General features: G+C 47.7%; 1 protein-coding gene across 2 annotated transcripts in view; it reads right to left on the bottom strand.

Annotated features, from left to right (window-relative positions):
- Positions 1-19,891, bottom strand: part of PLXNB1 (plexin B1) — an 82,624-nt gene that overhangs the window by 2,980 nt on the left and 59,753 nt on the right. For both annotated transcript variants that reach the window (XM_068907357.1, XM_068907358.1), the window contains 19 exons: positions 19,577-19,670; positions 19,186-19,352; positions 17,980-18,131; positions 16,049-16,154; positions 14,279-14,415; positions 13,417-13,593; positions 13,044-13,212; positions 11,427-11,669; positions 9,675-9,851; positions 9,186-9,334; positions 8,722-8,822; positions 7,728-7,945; positions 7,393-7,571; positions 6,574-6,640; positions 5,819-5,965; positions 5,145-5,322; positions 2,568-2,671; positions 1,771-1,855; positions 913-1,079 (listed from right to left, as the gene is read on the bottom strand). In XM_068907357.1, coding sequence (XP_068763458.1) covers positions 913-1,079; positions 1,771-1,855; positions 2,568-2,671; positions 5,145-5,322; positions 5,819-5,965; positions 6,574-6,640; positions 7,393-7,571; positions 7,728-7,945; positions 8,722-8,822; positions 9,186-9,334; positions 9,675-9,851; positions 11,427-11,669; positions 13,044-13,212; positions 13,417-13,593; positions 14,279-14,415; positions 16,049-16,154; positions 17,980-18,131; positions 19,186-19,352; positions 19,577-19,670 — 2,817 coding nt within the window. The remainder of the gene's footprint in view (positions 1-912; positions 1,080-1,770; positions 1,856-2,567; positions 2,672-5,144; positions 5,323-5,818; positions 5,966-6,573; positions 6,641-7,392; positions 7,572-7,727; positions 7,946-8,721; positions 8,823-9,185; positions 9,335-9,674; positions 9,852-11,426; positions 11,670-13,043; positions 13,213-13,416; positions 13,594-14,278; positions 14,416-16,048; positions 16,155-17,979; positions 18,132-19,185; positions 19,353-19,576; positions 19,671-19,891) is intronic.

The following is a 19,891-nucleotide window of genomic DNA, read 5'->3' as shown; positions in this document are numbered from 1 at the left end:
GAAACAAGGCCCCAGAGCTTTCTGGAACAGAGGCCAGGGAGAAGTGCACGATCAGGGGACAGATGCACTGAGAGCCGCTGCAGGATACAAGGGCAGTTAACAGGGCTTGATACAGAGGAGAGAGCCTGTAACATGGAGGAAAGGCACTGAACTGAAGAGACCGACTAGCAGAGGGGGACTGCTGACCACCAACACCTGTGTTCAGCCAGATGCAGAAACAAGAGGAGATCTGCTCAGCCACCAGGAGGATGTTCAGTAACTGCGGGTAGAATATAGGCACCGCCTGACAAAGTCACTGGGCTGCTCCTCAAGGAACTGTGCTATTGCAAGCAGGACACCGCTAAGGAACCTGGATGCTGAAGCAGACTCTTTCTCAAGGACAGAGTACTGAAGGACAAGTTTCTGGGTCAACTTTTTGTAACTATTACACTGAAATCAAACAAAAGAGGAATGAAAGAGGGCATTATGCCTGATTTATGACTGCAGCTGAACCTGCACGTGGCAGGTGTGTACTATTAACATCATCTTGCTGCAGCAGGTAGGTCAGTCCTACCCTCTTAGTCCTGGGTGGGGTGGAAGATGGGTAAGCATGGCAGCCCAGTGGACAGTGCTGCCAAGGAGACTCTGCTGCTAAACATAGGGCAACTGCCTTTTACAGTGGGACCCATAAAGACAAACATGGGGTGGACATACGGGTAAAAACAACTCTCACTCTCCCAGAGGCCCTGCAAAGCCTGCTTCAAAGCAGGAGCAAGAGTTGGGTACTGCGATGCTGGGATCTGAAGAGAACCAACCAGCAAGTGCATCAACCCAGGCACAGGGGCTCTTCCTCTCCATATACCTCCCTGTAACCTGGCAGGGGGCTATGAGGGAGGGCAAGATCCCCAATGCAGCAAAAGCTGTGCTTCTCACCTTCATAGAGAGAAGACGTGTCAGATAGATCTCCGGGATTGCCTTGGCTCGTTCCCGATCTCTTAAGCTCCCACGGCGGTGCTTCGGGAGCTCCGGCTCTTCTGTTGGTTTTACCAGGTGCCAAAGTTTTATCCCACCTTCATCTGCATCCTCCAGCATCGGTGTTTCTGAAACAAAATGATTGTTTGCAGATGAGTGTCAGGCCTCTCATAGCGGAGCTTAGCCAGGTGACCTCCCTCCCAAGGAAGACGGCAAGATTTCACAGCATGGCAGAAACACCAGTGGGAAGAAACCTCTGGAGACCTCTATCCAGCCTCCTGCATAGAGTACAACTAACACTAGCACTAGATCAGGTTGGCCATTCCTTTTTCTATCCAAAACCTTCAAGGTCTTGGGAACTTCCCTACATGAAGATCCCTCTACTTCTGGTGGCCTGCTGTAGGGCAGCACCACCCTTTTGCTGAATGTCCAGTTTTAACCTCTTAAGCTGCAACCTATGGCTATTGTGCCTTGCACCACAGAAATATCCAGGGAGCTATAGGTTGTGACAGGCAATGCGGTAACTGCCTGGGGTCCCACTGTTTCCTGCAAGCTACAGACAGCAATCAGCACTACAGTCAGGACTAGAGAATTCCATTAACCTTGCATTTTCATGCCAGCCTCACTTTCCTCTGCTTTTACATTCTTTCGCTTTTCTCTCATCTCCCCTGCCCAGGGTTTCAATCGCCTGACAACTCTATAAGGGATCGCACAGCAATCTTCTGTATCAGCATAAAGCTAGGGCTATGGCAAGAGTTTTGCCCCACTGACTGGCAGGTGCTATGAAATCATATTCTGAGAACGTAACATCAGACTCACTTTCTCCTGGGATGTAATCCTGATTCTCCCTATGGATGTGCTTGGTCAGGCGTGGGACCAGTGCTACAGTCGCTCCGTCAGGCACCTGCACACCAGCAAAAAATCAGCATTCAAAACACGTAGCATGTTTCTCACCAGTACAACAGGTAAGCGCTTGCAGAGTACAACAGACTCTGAACACACTCTGTGATGCACACTGTGAATAAGAATTATTAAATTCTAATAATTTCCCATTGTTAGTGATAGAAACAGGGATTTAGGACACCATCACTGGTATTTCTGATGCTGGGAGAATTTTCTCTATACAGATTAAAAAAGCCTGAGGCATACAGAACAATCAAGATGACAATACTAATCGCTATCAGGGGCTGAGGTCATGCACATCCGGAACGTGTCATGACAAGTTATGACATATTGGTGCAAGGTAGTTAAAACTTACTCTCCAATGCTAGAGGCTACATCAGATGAGTGCACCATCGCCTGCTAACTGCTTTGGACTGGAACATTAATAGACCCCACAGCCTTGCCTTCACTGCAACAACCACCAGGCATGAAGTCGTGTGTCTCCTCCCAAACTTTACACCTGCCCATCTCTCAGGTTCCAGGTGTGGAGGGGGCTATACTGGTTGAGAAGTTAAAGCACAGGCCTCAACACAGACACTAAGCTGAATATGCTGCGGCAAGAAAGCTCCAGCCCTTTAACAGCAATCCAACAGGAGCCAGGGCTACAAACAGACAATAACAGCATACAGAGGGTGAGAGGAGACACAAGGCAAGGGAAGAGTCCCAGATCTCACCTTGTAATGCTGAAGTGTGTTCAGGCGTTTCCAAGATCCTTGGACGATGGATGTCACATCCTCATCAGACAGTATCAGATGACCTGCCAGCCCTGATCTCCACTCTACAGTCAAAACACAAAGTAAAAAAGACAAAACTGTTTAGAGGTGCCTCAGCTTTCAGAGTAAAGTCTACTGTGCTTCAGTCTTGACCAGTGGAACCTTAAGCTGGAGAAGACTAACACAACACTCAAATAGATACCTTCTAGGAAAAGGCGTTTTACCCATTATCTATATTTATCTCTCAGAGTAGTGTTAGGGGTTGGTAAGTTTCTTCCAGAATGCCTGCAACTTCACAGCAGCAGGTTTTTGGGACAAGAACAAAAGAAACTGAGGGCACAGAAGGATATCAACACCCTTCCCGAGCCTTCTGTGCCATGACTGCTGGTGAAAGAGGCCCAGCAGGTGCATACCCGTTTGTTTTTATCTCTCCCTGTCTGCAGTTCCAGATTAAGTGCTGAAGAGTTTGAAAAGAAAAATCAAACCTAGCTCCACAACTAGAGTTTGACAAGAGCATATTGTTTTCAACCCCCCTTCCAAGCCGAAAACCTGAGCAGTCCATATCCATCCAGGAAGATCTGCACACTGCTGGCCTCCCTGTTGGTTGTAGTCATCTCTTCCCACCCTGCTCAGCATCAGGGGTACTATAGAAAGGGAAATCCCTTCTTCCACTGGGCAGCGGAAGACAAAGTGCAAGAAAGATGTTCAAGATGGAACAAAACGTGGGATGCAAGCACCGTTGGCCAGCACGTTTCTGAGAGGAAGCACGGCAGGCTGCAGTGGGATAAGAGGGGAAGGTCACTGCATTGACAACCAATTAAAAGCAGGAATAAGTAATCAGATTTGTCAGTAAAGGGAGACCATCAGAACAACCCCACAGGAGCCTATGCTGGTCAACATTCACGTATCATCTGGATCAGAGGGAAGAGTAAGAACAGTTTGCTGATGGTATAAATTCATTCCTGGCAGTAAAGACATGGCTAAGTGCAGAAGGACCCCACAGTACTGACTGACTAGTTGATAAAGTGGCAGATTACTATTAAACAGAAGAAATTTTGTTCTAGTTGTGCCTTCCATGTGCATTGTTTCACAATTAATTATATACATAACAAAGGGTTTTCAAGCATCTTTAATCCACCAGGGATGAGCATAGGGGTTATAATTGACAGCTCAATGAGAACATCAATTCAACACTGGTCAGAAAAGCAATCTGAACATTAAGAACCTATTAAAAAAAACAACCAAACAAAGAACACATCATCATGCCACTCTAAAGGCCAATGTTCTGGCACATAAATTCTTTGCAGTTATTGGCCAGTTATCCAATAACAAAATTTCAATCTGCAACTCTTCACCGACCACTTCAGGTTTGACTGTCCTGAATAGAAAGTCATCATTTGCCAGTTTGGTCTATCTACCACCTTGGAGAATGAGGATTAGCAAAAAAGTCTATAGACTTTCAGCTCTTAAGATCAGAAAGCCTCTACTGCCAGATTGTTTTTTGTTTTTTTTTTCATTTATAAAGGCATCAAGTCACATCTCACCCTTCTTTTCAACAAGCTGAACACGTTAAGCTTTTAAACCTTGCAAGGTTTGCTTTCCAGCCCCAGGATAATTCAAAGTTCTTCGCACTTGCCACGTTCTCCCGGAAAAGCAAACACCAAAATCTAGGTCTAGCAACGGTCTTGCCTCAGTACAGCATCAGTGAGATCACTTTCTTGCTTTGAGCTACCAGTTCCCTTGTTTCACACTGCCTGATGCTTGTTAATCTTTAGCTGTGCTATTTCACTGACATCATAACAGAGAAAGTGCCTATAGCAATGCTGAGTCTTTGCAGTTGAAGCACAGGGACAGCCCGCTTTCTGGCCTCCCAGGTGTCTCATCTGGCACTGGCCGAGTTCATATGCGTTCTGTTAAGACTGTGGCCCTTCAAGCACGGTCATGATTCAGACCGTGAGTATGCACCCACATTCCTTATCATCAGCTATATACCCAGCATGTGCTCATCTGTAAATGTCACTAATGTTCAGGAACAGCCAAATAAGAATGAAGAAGAGGGAGAACAGTGTTTTTCCTGCCTTAATGCAAGTCCTACCTTTCATTAGCCTGTGGACAGAATTCTCCCTGACAGACATTACTGGGATGCTGCCATCAACTTCACTAGTCCAGCAGCAAGTCCGCAACCATGGCCTCTACATTGCACTCCAATCATCCTCCCCTCACATGCATTTTCCACGCTTACTTTCCTGCATCCCCTTGCACAACCCACTGCCACAGGCCAGGCCCAGCAAAGAACAAACACCATGAAACTGGAGAGGCTGGACTCCAACGACTTCTGTCCCACCCCTCCTCCTTGCTGTTACTCTCTCTGCAGCATCATGCCCTGCTGGGTCCAGCCAGAGTGCAAGATCATTGGCACTCTGCACACTCAGCAGAGAATGACTAATGTCATGCCTGCCAGGGTGCTGTGCACAGACAGTAAATGACTTCACTCTTCCGCTTCCTCACTGAGTTTTGGCACCAAGGGGTTCTGCTCACCGAGGTCCAGGGTGTCTGGGTCTGGTCGGTGACAGTATGGCGTCCCTTTATAGATCTGATCTAGGATTTTCTCCTTCACCTGTGTTATGGTGTCACAGTCTAGCACTTTCGCGGAAACCCCTTGGGAGTCCTCTGCCCCTCCCGCAGCAACTCCTGCTTGCGTCAAAGCATTTAAGGTCTGGGGAAGAAAAGAAAAGGTCACAGCCACTCGCCATAATAAGGTTACATCTGACACATTTACACCTTTGATAAGCACCTCAGCATTAAGGCAAGTTAACAGCTAGTCCTCTCACTGGAAAAGTCTCAGAGAGGAGAACACCACAGATGTAGCACATTATGCCTTCAGTCTTGCCTCAAGAGCTGGAAGCCAAGTTAACAGGGCTGGGGAGGGGCTTCCATGTGCCATCAGCAATTTTATCTCCTTATATTCCAGACACAGATCATGGCACACACACCAGATTACTGTGGTGATAGCTTGTATCAGTCCAGGGCAGGAGTGCCCGACTTAGTAGAACTCTTGTTCATCTGCAAAACTGCGCTGCTTATGTCCTGGGATAAATCTGACTCCCAGGAGGCAGTGGCAGAATGCTGCACTTCTGCCTCAACAATAGGAAGAGAGACATTCAGTCCTGTCCCACCAGAGAGCCCAGAGGCAACAAAGATGTGATGCTTACCAGAGTCCGGTATTCCAGGTCCTCTCTCAGAAGGCGGTTGTCATTCAGGGTATATTTGGCTTTCCCTGTCACCCAGTCAACAGGCCCCTTGTCCACCTGGTGCTTGATTCCTCGAAACAGCATGTAAAGGGGCTCCCCAACAGAGTCCTGGCACAGAAAGGAAGGAGCTTCACCTGAGAGAAGGTCAGCTTCCTCCCCGCAGCGAAGCCCAACAGCTTGGAAACACGGACACCTCCAAGCACAAGCGGAGCACGTCTGAGGACGCCAGGCAATACAGCAACTATGCCACCACAGGCAAAGAATCCCCGCCCATAGCTCCTGCTCCACACACAGGGAGAGTACATGGGCCAACTATCAGGCTTGACCCACAACACCAAGGGATTGCTCAGTCTCCACATGGCTAATTCGAGAGACTAGCCACCCCCTCTCCAGAAGGGGACTCAGATCAGAGTCCGTCATCCCCATGCACAGACTAGCCCACCATCAGCATACTTCCAAGTTGTGAAGATAACGGAGCTACACTAAGCCCTCCACAATCTGACTAGATGTACTGGAAGCACTGAGTGGCATTAACGCGCTCTGATCTAAGCCTCTCTCTCTCTCTCTCCCCAGCGAGCAGCCCAGCTCTCTCATTCCCACGCTCTGGAACTCTGGGTGACCCTTGCACTATTTCAATTAAGAGTGAGGCACAAAGCAGGGCTGCAGCTGACCCTGTCTTCTGGCCCCTTAACCCCACAAAGACACAAAGGCCTCACCCTCACGAATGCGTATAGGCAGATAGACATCCAGTTGGTTAACAGCTTCTCCACCACTGTTTCTGTCCTGAAACAGAGCATAAGGTTGGTCACAGGACAACAGCGCTAAGGGGAAGTGCACAGGGAACAGGGAATTAAAAAAAATCACTCCCCTTGAGAAAGGAATACACTGAAGGATGACATAGGATCAAGAAGAACGACCTCTATGGACCAATAATACTAACGCTCTTGATCCCACTCCTTATCTGAGACATGTTTTAGCCTGAAGGAGGCACCAAATTACAGAAGTGAAACACGTCAGGCAAGCAGGGGACAGAGGAAAGCCTCTAGTAGGTCTCAAACCAGTGGAACTTGTTCAGACCAGAAGGATGAGCTGGACAGGAAGCTAATGGGGATCTGCGCACAGGGGATATTTCAGTTTATTTGCCAAGTATGGAAGCACTGCAAGCCCAGGGACCTCTAAATAGCAAAATACGACTAGCAGACTTGGTAGAGCTTCAGTACCCGAACACAAGGAGAGAGCTAATGCACAGCAGCTTCACAGGAATAGGAATTTGTGACTGGCAGCTCCAGCTTCCTTACTCTTCTCAACCTCTTCCTGCTCTCTCTCCTCTGCCAAGTGCTGGCTAGGGTGACCTTTATCGTTGTTTCTACTTCCTCCTGCTTGATGCACATTACCTGGACACACACTGGACCTTCAACTGCAGCCTATGCCACAGTGTTATCCTGCCTGCAGGAGTTTCAGAGTTTGCTAGCTAGGCAGAAAGGCTCCATCCCCTTAGGTAGCAAGCAGTCACGGATCACAGCTGCCTGACTCACCTTCGCAGCATCAGCTTGGGGTTTTTGGCCACATACTGCTCAACAAGGTCATTCAGGAGCGTTTTGAGGATGTCAGTGAAGTACTCCAGCTTCCCATGGAGTGACACAGTGAGCAGTGATGCTACATAGGCCCGGTCTCTTGGGGAGAAAGTGCGCTGGATTTCCAGAGTGTGGATGAACTGGCGGGGAGAAAGAGATGAGCCAGTGTGAATCCACTGAAAACGGGGCAGCACAGCTACGGGCTCATGAAGGAAGTGGTGCTGCAGGGAACTATTCAGGGATGAACTTTAGTGAACAGTCCCTGCTTCCCGCAGTCCCTCAGAGAGGGACATTACCTTGGTGAGGAAGAGCTTGCTGTTGAGCAGATTGGAGAGCTGGACTAAGCCTTGCTCCACAGTTTGCCGTCGGCACTCAGGGATGTCCAGGTCTCTCTGCAGTGGTGATTCACGGTGGCCCGGGAAGAAAATGCGCTCTGCATAGGACTTGTAGTCCAAGAAGGGGATTCCTGTGCCCACAAGGTCACTTGTGAGGTCCATCATCTCAGTCATCAGGTCTGAGGGAAAGAAAATATCCATGATGCTGACCACCAGTGGTACAGAGTATGGGGTGGAACTAGGGCCAGTGAGATGGGACTAAGGAAGAGGAAGGATGTGTCCTGCCAGGATGACACGTATTGGACCCCCATTTAAAACTAGACTAGGCACTAGGAAAAACTGGGGAGGAACAAGAAGGTGAATTTGGACATTATTCTCATTTACAGTTGGGGGCTGACTTCCAGTTTTACAATGAGGAGGCCACGGTTCAGCAGGGATCAGTGGTTCTGGCCATTACCTACAGTACAGAGTAATATAGAGCTCCTGCTCCTCCCTGCTTCGAATGCTAGCTGGAGATCACAATCCGAGTCACTTGCACAGTCCTAGAGCCCCAGAGCGCCACACAAGTGCTCACTGCTGTAACCAGCTGAAGTACAAAGTCTGTGGGCCCAGGACAAGACATAATTTGACCTGCCCTACACAGAGAATGCACCAGGTGACCTTAAGGTCTCTTCAAATGCACTGTCTATGACCTTTGGCTCTTCATCTCTGCAAGGTGAACTGGAGAATAAGGGAGCTGTATAGATCAGACAGTACTCTGAATCGCACAAATATTCTCTTTGGCATCCAGGGCAACAGAATTTGGTTGTGTGCTTCAGTGTACTGGCACAGGATAGAGTCACTGCCTGCTCTGAGCTACCTCAACGACGATGCAGGAACGGTAAGAGAAGTAGGGCTGAAAGTGGTTTCCCAAACTTCCCTGCAGCTGCAAAAAACCAGGAACAACGTGACTGACCTGTGAACTCCTTTTTGCATCTGTCCCGAACACTTGTTTCTAGATTTTCCAGTTGGATTTGAACTTTCTTGTAATCCCTCAAAGCCTGTTTGCTCTTCCTCCTGTAACAAGAAGCAGAATAGTTTCCAGTGGTCCTAGCTCAGAACGTCCTTGTCAGCTGCTATGTTGCTGCCAAAGATTCCAGGGCAATACTGTGGAGGTGATTTCTGTAGAAGGTCTCCTTTACAGGATACCAAATTGCATTCTGTAAATCACACGTGCCTCTTGGAGCATCCATGAGGTGCGTGCTCCAAGTGAACCACAAGGCAGGCTGTGACCAGCAGGTGCACCATACTCATGTGTCTCAGCACAAAATAAAGAAAACTGGGACCCTATTCAAGTCCAAGATGTGTGAGCTTGTTCACATCCACTGAATAATGCTGTACCGCAATTTAAGGATCTCATACAACACCACAGCCTCTCACCTGTAGATGAAGACTATGACCAGAACAATCAGTGCCACAAAGGATGCACCAACACCCAAACCAATCTGTGCCTCCAGCGGGAAGGTGAGTTGGCTTTCTGTGTCATACTGTACTCGGCCCAGGAGGAAGTTCAAGTTCCCCATCTGTACCTGCAGGAAAGCATGTGCCAAGATATTAGCTCAGTGCACCGGATGAATAGCAAAACCACAGGGCTTCTCCAGAATGAGCACAGGTGGCATTCAGCTCCAACAAAGCTGTATCACACAGCATAGCTCCTGGATCCAGCAGTACCAGCTGCTTCAGGCAGTGCTTGGCACTTTTAGGGGTAGAATTGGGAACAGCTGCTCCTTGTCACTCCTGGTATCTCCTCTCCCCCACCAGGGCTTCTGCCTTTCCTCCATTTTCCATCCCACTCCTTGTCTCCACAATTACCTCTTGCTTGTGCTTCAACTGACACTATGATTTCGAGCACTACTGCCAAGTCCCTACCGTGAATTCTGGGAGCAAGTCTGTGCCCTCTCGCTTCGTGCGGTGCCGTGGAGCTGGCTGCTCAGAGGGAGGTTCGCAGTACAGATGATTCCTTGTCAGTGTCTTCACCACACAGATTCCTTCCCCAATCATGGCCATAACTTCGTCCTTGGAAATGGCCAGATCTAGATTTTCCCCCTGAAGAGATGTAGAAAGGCATATCAGATCTGGAAAAAAATAGTTCTGCACTGTCCATGGCTCCAGAGAAGATGGAGATCAACAGCATAGGATGAAAGCTGCCTTTTTCTTGCCTGACTGGGCTTGCATCTGAATTGGCTACGTGAGTTTATTTTCTAAGCCACATACAGTGACATCTACCATGGGGAAGACACTTTTCAGAGCAGCTCTGGGAATTATGAGCACCCTGGAGTACTCTCCTACCTTCATTTATTCCTTTGAACTTCTCAGACAGTCCTGAAACCTCTTCCTCAACAAACCAACCAGCTGCACCTGTGCACGGATCCTTTTTGTACCGTTCAGCATCCCTGCAACATTCCCATTTCTTACCTACACTTCCACCTGACCCTTCATTTCCCCCAGGCTCCAGCTGCCTTAACCCATGCTCGATCTCCTTCACATGGCCACGTCTGCAGGAGCTGTCCTCTGCTGCACAGGCCAACCCTCTGTGTGAAGCACTATGTCCTCTACCAGGAGACATACAGCCTTGAACCAGAAGGGATTATTAGACCACCCAGTTCAATCTCCTCCACACCACAAGCTACACCACTGCCTACGCTCTGAGCCAATGATTTATGTTTAGGTAAACCATCCTCCAACGATCCACCATCCTCCTGCATCTGAAAACTTCAGGAGAGGGTCTTGTTCCAGAGGTTTGTTAACCTGTGACAAGTTTCCGTTTTCATGCCTCAAGTCAACATCATATCTATTCTTTCTGCTCTCCCCTCTCAGTCCCACTGGCCCCTTTTTCCCTTCCTGAAGCTCTGTGTGCTGCACCTCACTTCTAGTTCAAATATATCCAGCTTCTGCTTGCTTGTTAAAGCTCTCCTCTAGGAGCTTTTTCAGCATGACACTGTCTTCCCAAGGAGGGCAACCGATTTAGTTTAGAGGAATTAGTCACTAATAAATAAAATTGGCATCTGTAAGAATTTCTCCAGCCTAAGTCATTCCCTGGTAGCTTTCATTCATATATGAAAAAAGAGTCAGTGGTGCAAGTGTTCATCCCAGGTGCGGCCATTATCCTTCTCCATTTCTAGTGAACCAGAAAGTACTTTTCCATACAAAAAAAAATACCTCAGAGCCTTTTTCTATGCACATACAGAATAAAGCACTAGCAATTTCTACCTTTTCGCATCATCATTACGGAATGATTTTCCTACCTCCACCCAGTAACAGGTCTTCCTTAATGCCAGGATTCCCCCCCGCCCCCTTTTCTTTTTTTTTAAACTAATGCTGTTTGTATATGAGATGTTAAATTTATTTGGATTAAAAATAAAAAAAAAAACATAGAAGTTGTTCCCTTGATCCCTATAAAACCCTTAATAAAAATGCATGGACTCGAAGGCTTTCTTGATGCATTCCTTTCCCCCCTCTCCTATGCCGCTTCTTGTAGGCACAGTTAGATGTGTTATGACAGGTCATAGGCCTGTCAAATACTTTAAAAGCTTGGATGCAGGATGAAACCAATTAAAAACAGTCTCAGGTTAGCAACAGCTTTGTACAAAATACATTATTTCCAACTAGTTTTTGTGTTACCTCTACAGAGATGACGCTTCCTGGTTTGTGACGATACGGTTTGGCAGGGTCTTCAGCATTCAAGGGTTTTAGGATGGGGTTGACTTCGTAAGAGAAGGGCATGGGATGGAGCGAGTTGAAATCAAAGCTCAGGTTATCCAAAATAAATTCCAGTTTGACATGAACCCTCCGCAATAGCAGGTTAATGGCTGGAGTTTTGCACAGGATAAGGTAGGAGGAGTTAACGAGACACGGCTCTTCAAACTAAAGGCCAAAGGAAAAAAGCATCAGTACTGAAACCCCATTGCTGCTGCAGTCCTGCAATACTCCCCAACCCTGAGCTCCCTGAGGCCAGTCTACATTCCTCTCATCCAGAGGAATTCAAGAGCAACTCTGCTAATTGTAGAGCAAAAACCCAAGATCTGAGGAATTCTCCATGATCTTCCAGAGGAAGCCTTCATAGCCCTGGTTTTGCTGCGAGTACCCAGGGGGAAGTAGCTCCCGTGTTTCCCAAGCGGCAAATCCTGGAGAGGCATCAACTTTGGAGCTCCCTTGTTCAGAAAGAGCAGGACTAGGGGACCTTCAACACCCAATTCAAGGTCATATTTCATAACCTGGATTCTTCTGTGAAAGAAGTATCCACTTAGTGGGCTGAGGACATTTTATACATGTGATAAAAGTATCAGCATCTAATTTTTTTTTTCCCTCCCCCAACCCCCACAGGAATTCCTAGCCACAAGTGCCTTCCTAAGAACATGGGGAAAAAGTTTTTACTAGTATATAAGTACAGCAGGGGCATATCCAGCCCCATATCTGTATGACAGAACCTTAGAATGGACTTCATATAGAAAAAAAGTCCTCCATGCTTAAGAGAAGCCTTCATACACGCATAAGAATACAAAGAACATCGTCCTCATCATGTCTCTGGGAACGCCAGATGAAATGTCAGATAATTACCTCACTGCACACTGTGACATGAGAGAGAAAAAAAAAGGGCAAAGCCTCAGAGTTTAGGTACAGGAAGCCCTCCACTGCTTGCACTAAGAATGCAAACCACTGTTGTATTTCAGCTATCAAATACTCTTTCGCTCTGCAAATCCTGCTGCATTCTCTACAGTCCTGAGGACCAGATCACAACCTCTCTGCAGTGACCCATCTCAGGACACTGACAGCAGGAGACTAGAAAAACGCTAATGGAATTGGTCATTTTACTGAACTCTGCCTGCTTTAACATCTCAGAGTGGGAAATAGCCCAGGGGTTATAGGGACAGGCTTGAACTATGCAGAAGGAAGAGTTTGGAGCATGGAGATGCTGAACAAGACAGGCTGTATGAATCCACTGTAGATTTCTTCATCTCCACACTGCTGCTCTACTGTTTCTGTCTCCCACAAGTCCTGCACAGCTCTAGCCACAGGCAGACCTAACTCAGGCAAATGTTTGTGAAAGCACTTAACCTTTAAGCCTGGGAGAGAACACTTCAATTTGCCCAAGAGCAATAGTCAGCAGGGACCAAGCAGGTAACTGCAGGGAGTCCAGAGGCCCTAGAGATAGAAAGTCCATCTCTCCAGTGCATCTCTCCAGTGCAGCACAACAAATCCTATGCATCCTCAGCTCCACTGAGTTATTTGCCACACTACCTGCTGGATGCTGCACAGAGCACCCTCAGGGCACTCTGTCTCTGGGATAATTCTGCGCCATCGTCCCAGTCCCCGGCGCCGGCGTTCAGATGGAGAAACTGTAACTCGGATCTTTGGTTTCTGTACAACATCCAGGTTGTATCCATGAACTCTGAGCACTCTCCCTCCACTGGAAGAGAAAAGCAGCTAGTCTCACTATCCAATAGCCAACAGCTCTCTCTCCCCTGTGCTCCCACCCTTCCATTTATGCCCGTTGCCACAAGCCTGGCTTTACTCCAGAGTGCAACAAAACAGACAGAAGCCGCTGGTGCTGTAGTACCTGCCTGCCACAGCATACAGCCCTGAGAGCGATGCAAGTATTCAGTCTTTGTACCTGAGGAAACTTTTAGGCGGCTCTGCAAAAGTGATGTTGGGATCCAGGGTATATCTGAAGAGGGATCCTTCCAGTCTCCGCTCCTGGTCTCCATATTTGATAGTGACTGGGAGTTCTGCAGACACATTGCTCGGACTCGTCTGGCATGCCAGTTGATCCTCCCTCATTTCAGAAAGGCTTGGAGAGACAGAGGAGAGAACAAAGGATTAACACAGCCACTGCTGAGACAGGGTCGTTAGTGCTACCCCATGCCCTTTGCTGACAGTCTGTGGGCCTCTTCTGTTATTTTCCTCAACTTGATGCTGAAAGGTCTTGTGCCTTATCTACTTCCCTTTCCAATCTGGAAATCTTTTATAAGCAAGCAACAATTGCTGGACAGTTGTCAGTGATCAGTACACGGACAAAAAGCAGACGCAATCACTGCCCAGACTGAAGAGACCAGAGGCGTGCTACCAAGGCATGGTGCACCTTCTCACCAGCACCAGCAGTACTGTCAGGCATGCTTGCCCCAGCAGGCCAGAGAACAAGCAACCCTTAGTGTTAGTCTGTGGGAGCCAACTGTGGCTTCCCATCAGCAAAAGCAAAGCTGTCAGGATGGGGTAGAGAGTCCTGTCAAGAGGCATGAAGAACAGAGACCATGTAGCGTTGTCCCTGTGCAAGGGAAGGGGGGGCAAATAAGAGAATTGAGGCTGCTGCCACAACCCTTGAGGGGAGGATTTCTGGGAACATGAGAGGGCAGCACAGCTCCCACAGCCTGCAGAAAGGGCTGAGCCATGCCCTGCTCTTCTCTGGGAAGGACTGAGGGATGAGTGGTGCTCAGCCAGCATGGCAGGCTACCTTTGGATGTAGGCCCTCATCTTACATGTGGCAAGGGAGGTCTCCAAGCAGGACACTGATCTCACTGGGATGCCCAGTCAGCAGCTTCGAGCCCAGAAGAGTAAGGCAGGTTCCTCCCGCTTTAGGGCCCTGAGTTGGAGCAATGGATTTCAGCTCTGGGTTCTACGAGAAAAAATTAAGAGGTGAGTGACAAGGACCTCACAAAACAAGGCAAAAAAAAAAAAGAAAACAGCAGAACATGCCCAGTGACCTCCAGTGCTCTGAAAATAGTAGGTTTAGATCCCAATCACATGCAGGCCTCAGCTAGGCTCCAGAAGCTACCTTATTATGGAGCGGAGGCAACAGAAGAGGGATCAACAACGCTATGAAATGTGAGTCAGGGACCACAGTCTTTCCACAGAAGGTAAAAGGCAGATGGATGCTGCAAACTACAGAGCTGTGAGCCTCACACACAAAGCCTGGGATTAACAATTCAAAGGGATTGTTCAGATCAGTAACTGGATTAATAACTCAAGTTAGGAAAGACAAGGTAGCAAATAAATTGTCTGTTTGTCCAGTAAAGAAGGAGGTTACCAGCAGGGAGTCCTAAGAATTTGTGCTGAGACCCGTGCTGTTAAACATACTTGTAGATGACGTGGAAAGGGGAAATGAGATTTGATAAATAATTCAGAGTAACAAAAACTTCATCCCACTGAGGAACTGCAGAAAAATTTAGAGGAATCAGGCAACAGTGTGGCACAGGTAACTCATTGCTGATAAATGAAAAGATATGTGACGTGAGAAGGAGCAGGAAGACTACAACAACAAGTAGTGACCCAACTATACATGCACACAATTGTGAGTTTTGAACTAGCTACTGCCCATTCGGGAGTGCTTTAGTAACTACAATAACTAAGATCTGTGCTTCACATAGTAAAGAAAAAAAAAACACAGAAGCACTAGGTCTTATTGGAAAAGGAATTTAGGAAAAATAAAACAGATATTTTCATGCCACAGTACAAATCTATGTTGCACTCGCATCTTGACTATAGCATGCAGTTCTGAGCATCATGCCTCAGAACAGGGATAATAAAACCAAAACAGGGAAGAGCAACAAACAATCCAATACACCTCATGGTTTTATACAGCCAAAAATGGAGTAGGTTAAGACTTTTCAGGCCTCTTTTTCTCCTTCCCGGGAGGAGGGAGACATACGATTTAGTACATAACATTTTAAGTGGTGCAGCAAGGGATGAAAACTGAGTAATTCTTTCTCAAATAGAATAACTTAAATATTATCTTAAACCCAAGAACTTTGAAATATCAAGAAACTATCAGAGAAGAGTTTAAAAATAATAGGAAGCATTTTTCCATACAATGCGCAGTAACTCCGGGCTTACTGCCATTAGAGGCTAAAGGTCAGAAGTAAAAAACACATTCAAGCAGCAATTTAAAAATTAACATTAAAAAAAAATCATAAGTTCTATGAAAATGCTAAGTTACCAATAAAAACTCCAATTCAGACAGTCCCCCAGCTGCAGATTACCAGAAAGCCATACAACAAAAAGGTACTCTCAATTTTTAGCTTCTTTCTTTAAGTATTTAATAGTTACCACTGTCAAACACTAGGCTACAGAGTCTTTGGTATGACCCAGCTGCTCTTATGATTTTAAGAATGGAAAATACAACCACAAACTCAGATAAAAGTCCCAGCTACAAGTATCTGGGTAGAGCCTCAGAAGTTCATGCAATAAACAGCTCTGCAGCAAAAGTACTGGAAGAATATGGAGAGATATTTAAGAAGCAATAGCGTTACCTGATAGGTGAAAACATGCCCAGAAACTCCACGTCCTCCTCCAGGCACTTCCACCACAACGTGCCCAAATCGCTCTGTCCAGCTGCCGCCAGTGATGCAAACGATACTGCAGGGCAATCCGAGAACAGTGTCACACCGTGGAAGAGAGGATGAGCTGAATCCACTGTATCACACTCTAAAACCCATCTAGCACCCCCGGCTCCTCTCTTGTAGCCTTACCACATGCTCAGAATATATGACTGAACATCGGGAAGGAGCTTAACAGCTGGTTTAGGTGCAACTGAAAAAAGCAGCGGGCAGTTCCACAACAGGCCCATCCTATCCAACATTATTTTTCCCTCAGACAGATAGGATGAAGCTCATCGTAACACCAATGCATGAAGAGGCCAAGAAGGGTGCTATTGTCATATCTGGAGTGGCCTCAGGCTAGCAGAGGTCAATCCACAGATTAGCGCTGTCTGATACGGAACAAAACTCTTGAGGCTGTACGTCTAGGCGGCACTAGTCTTTAGCCAGCGACCTACGGGACCAGCTAGCTTTCTTGATCTGCACTACCCATTCTTCCTAGCCCTTTTTCCAGCCATAATTTGGATATGGAAGATGCCGACAGGGTGACAAATCAGGCTGTGTTTAGAACAGGGAATCCCATGTTACAGTACTGATTCAACTAACAGAAAAGCTTTACTCTGCCAGAAGGGTTTCCTCAGCCTTCCTATGTGGTAGGAGATTAATTCTGTCTGGCCTTGCTCAGGAGTGCATTCCAGGTTCACAGCTATATCGCTCATCCAAAAAGGCTCAGAAATTTTGACCTAGGCAGTGCAGGGAGCCAGTCCCAGGCCAGGACCCTGGTGACATGCCAATGCAGAACAAAGACAGTGCTACCCCAGAAATATTATGTTCTAATTCTAGGATGAAAACAGAAAGCAGATGGAACCAGACAAACAAGGAGCACAGACAGGACAACACTGCTCACAGTGGGCCACTTCCCAGCAGGATCTTACCTGGCTCCCGGGGGAAGGGCGCTACAACTACTGCTACCATGGAATGGAAAAATGGGTTGGTGATAGCACTGATGAGAGGTTACTCACAATTGCTCTGCTCTTCTCTCCACATCTCCTGACGGATGCTTGGCTCCTCTCCCTCCCTTGTCAAAGCCTCCCATCTACCTGCCCAACCACAGACCAACTCTACACATATTCCTTTCTTCTTGCTTCCCAGCTGCCCCAGTCATACCTCTCAACACCTGATTACAGTTCTTTGCTATTCAAGTCCTTTCCTGACCAGACACACCAGATACCCACTATCCTTTATCACTGACATTAGCTGCATCCTGCGGGACAGTTTTTTCCCCCTTCTCCTCCTCCTAGCCCCTACTTCTACAAGCACTGTGTGACCTGCCAGCCACCAAAGAATGGCATAGGGCCCAGCAGAACTCCCCCATCAGTCATTGGCTAGGAGGGTCCTTTCACTGGCCAGCTAGTGATGACTGACAGCCTGAGGGCGTACCTGCTCAAGCAGAGGCAAGACCAGCCTCCAGCCACATGTTCCCATCCTCACCCTGTGTTAACAAGGTCAGGATATTTTCCTAGTAACGTCAGTTACGCAAGCCACATCCTTGGCTTTCTTGAAGCCACCCTGTAACAGGGACATACGCCATGAAACTGCATGGCGCTGAGCCTGTGACTCCCCTGGGCCAGCTGGATTGCAGGCCCTGTACTAGCAGCGTGTTCAGCATACAGTAGCACTGTTGGGTCATTTCTTTTCACACCGTCTTATCTCCAAGGTCATCACCTAACTAATCAGATAGTGACCTGACTCAGGGGCACTCCCTGGGGAACGGGCAAGGCTCAATACCTGCTACAGCAAAGGCAATGAAATTTCAGCCTAGGATCAGCAGCCTGCCTCTGGGAGGAGGTTCACAGATACTCTACCTGCTAGAGATCTCATACTCTTGAGCATCTACGGCACAGGGAATTCCTGCAACAGTGACAGTTTCTGCAATGTCTTGATGTTTCTGCCCGAGGTTTGAGCCAGTGATGGTGATTCTAGTGCCACCTTCCACTGGTCCAGACAGGGGGTACACCTGCAAAGACATCCGCGCATGTGTAAATGTCACAGTATCTCACACCCCTGCAGTCTGGCCACTGATCTGCAGCACAGGGTCCTTCAGAACTGCACCGTTACCAACTCTGCCTTGTCTGGGCATTGCAATGGATTCCTTTTACTGGTTGGGACTAGCATCGGTTGGCACCATCACCACAGGAAAGGCCATAAATGAGAACGCCACAATCAGAGCCTTCTTTCCCATACCTCACTGCTGCAAGCAGTCCCCCTAGAGGTAATAAATCCACTATAGATTTCTAAGCAAGGGCTGCCCTGCTGTGACTTCCCATCAACACGCTGACCACTCCACAGGGCATTTCTGCTGAAGGAGTGAAGAATGCAAAGCTAACACGTTACTAATACTGAAGCAGCAAGCACCATCCTCCTCCTCAGCATCAGTACAACAATGAATTGCATGCTGCACAAACCTCAAAGCTCTGGCCCTGAACAGCATCCAAAATAAACTAAGACAAGATGCAGCACATGGATGTTGTGTGCCACTGGAGGGAGGACAAGCTGACAGCAAAAGGGACACATGGCTACAGACATTTGTCATGTGGCAGTTAGCAAGAAACATTCAAAATAAACAGACAAAAATCATTAATCCCAGTAACCTATCATGCCCTTCCCATCCCTGCTGGGCCATTACCATTCACAGTTTTGCCCTCCTTTTCCCCAGGCTCAGCTGGGCCAATCTGCTTCAGAAACTGTTGGAGGATCCCATCTGTGGACCCCTTCCCAGCTTCTGGATGATTCTGCTCCTTCCAGCATGCCAGTTTCAGTTTGCATGAGGTACAAGTGCATCTTTCCCCAGTGATCTCTATCAGCACACTGAAAGCCCAGCACAAAAGTCTAATGTCCTGTCCTCCCCAGCCAATACTGAGGAACCACAGTAGAAAAGGATTAAGATGCTCTTCAGATGCAGGTATTGTTGTGCTGCACTGTTAGCAATCTGAGTTCAGACTTCTGGTCTCAGCGGGAGGATGGAGCCCTCCTTGCCCCAGGTGCAGTACGCTAACAAGCAAATTACTCACAGAGTGAATAAGAGGCGCTGGACACAAGTCCTCTATCTCTTCCTTGCAGGAACCCCTGAAGATACAGCTGGGGTTTTCACCTCCACACCACACACAGTTGTACTTCAAGTCAGCTGTTTGGCAGCGGCTACAATCAGTGTGCCCCACAGAACAGTTGTAGAAAGTCACTGCAAAGGAGAAACATTCAGAGGCATCTGCAAACATCCCCTAGGGTACACACTGATGCCCTCTCCTGTCCTCCCTGCAACAACTCAGGGGAACAAGGCTGTACAGCTTCCCCAGTTTCCCTGTGATATGACTACCACAGATGCAAAAAGTCTCGGCTGAGGATTTCTCAACTTCCCTCCTTCCCATTTGCCGTCTTCTTGCTGGGGAGGTGTTGCACTCCTACCGTGAAGATCCGCAGCACTGTCCACTCGAAGGTGCCGCCGCCTCTGCACAAACACCACCGCATTGAATTCAAGTTGAGGTGCTGTGTAACTGTACTGCAGAGACATCAAGGTCATCAAGGTCAAGGACTTAAGGGAGGCACAAATGAGCCAGCTGAACAAACAAAATTGGGGTCTGTCTATCCTGGGCAGTGCACTGGAACATATATAGCCTATATGGAGCTTCCTGTGAACGTAGCCAGACCACTTCTGGTGGCAAAACTAGTCAAGGCAGCATTAACTGAGGCAATAGCAGCATAAGCCAGCCCTCACTGGTT

Source organism: Struthio camelus, chromosome 14, assembly GCF_040807025.1.
Source record: "Struthio camelus isolate bStrCam1 chromosome 14, bStrCam1.hap1, whole genome shotgun sequence".
In the NCBI taxonomy this organism is placed as follows: domain Eukaryota; kingdom Metazoa; phylum Chordata; class Aves; order Struthioniformes; family Struthionidae; genus Struthio; species Struthio camelus.
The sequence above is the reverse complement of the archived record's forward strand: the minus strand, read 5'-3'. Positions and strand labels throughout refer to the sequence as shown.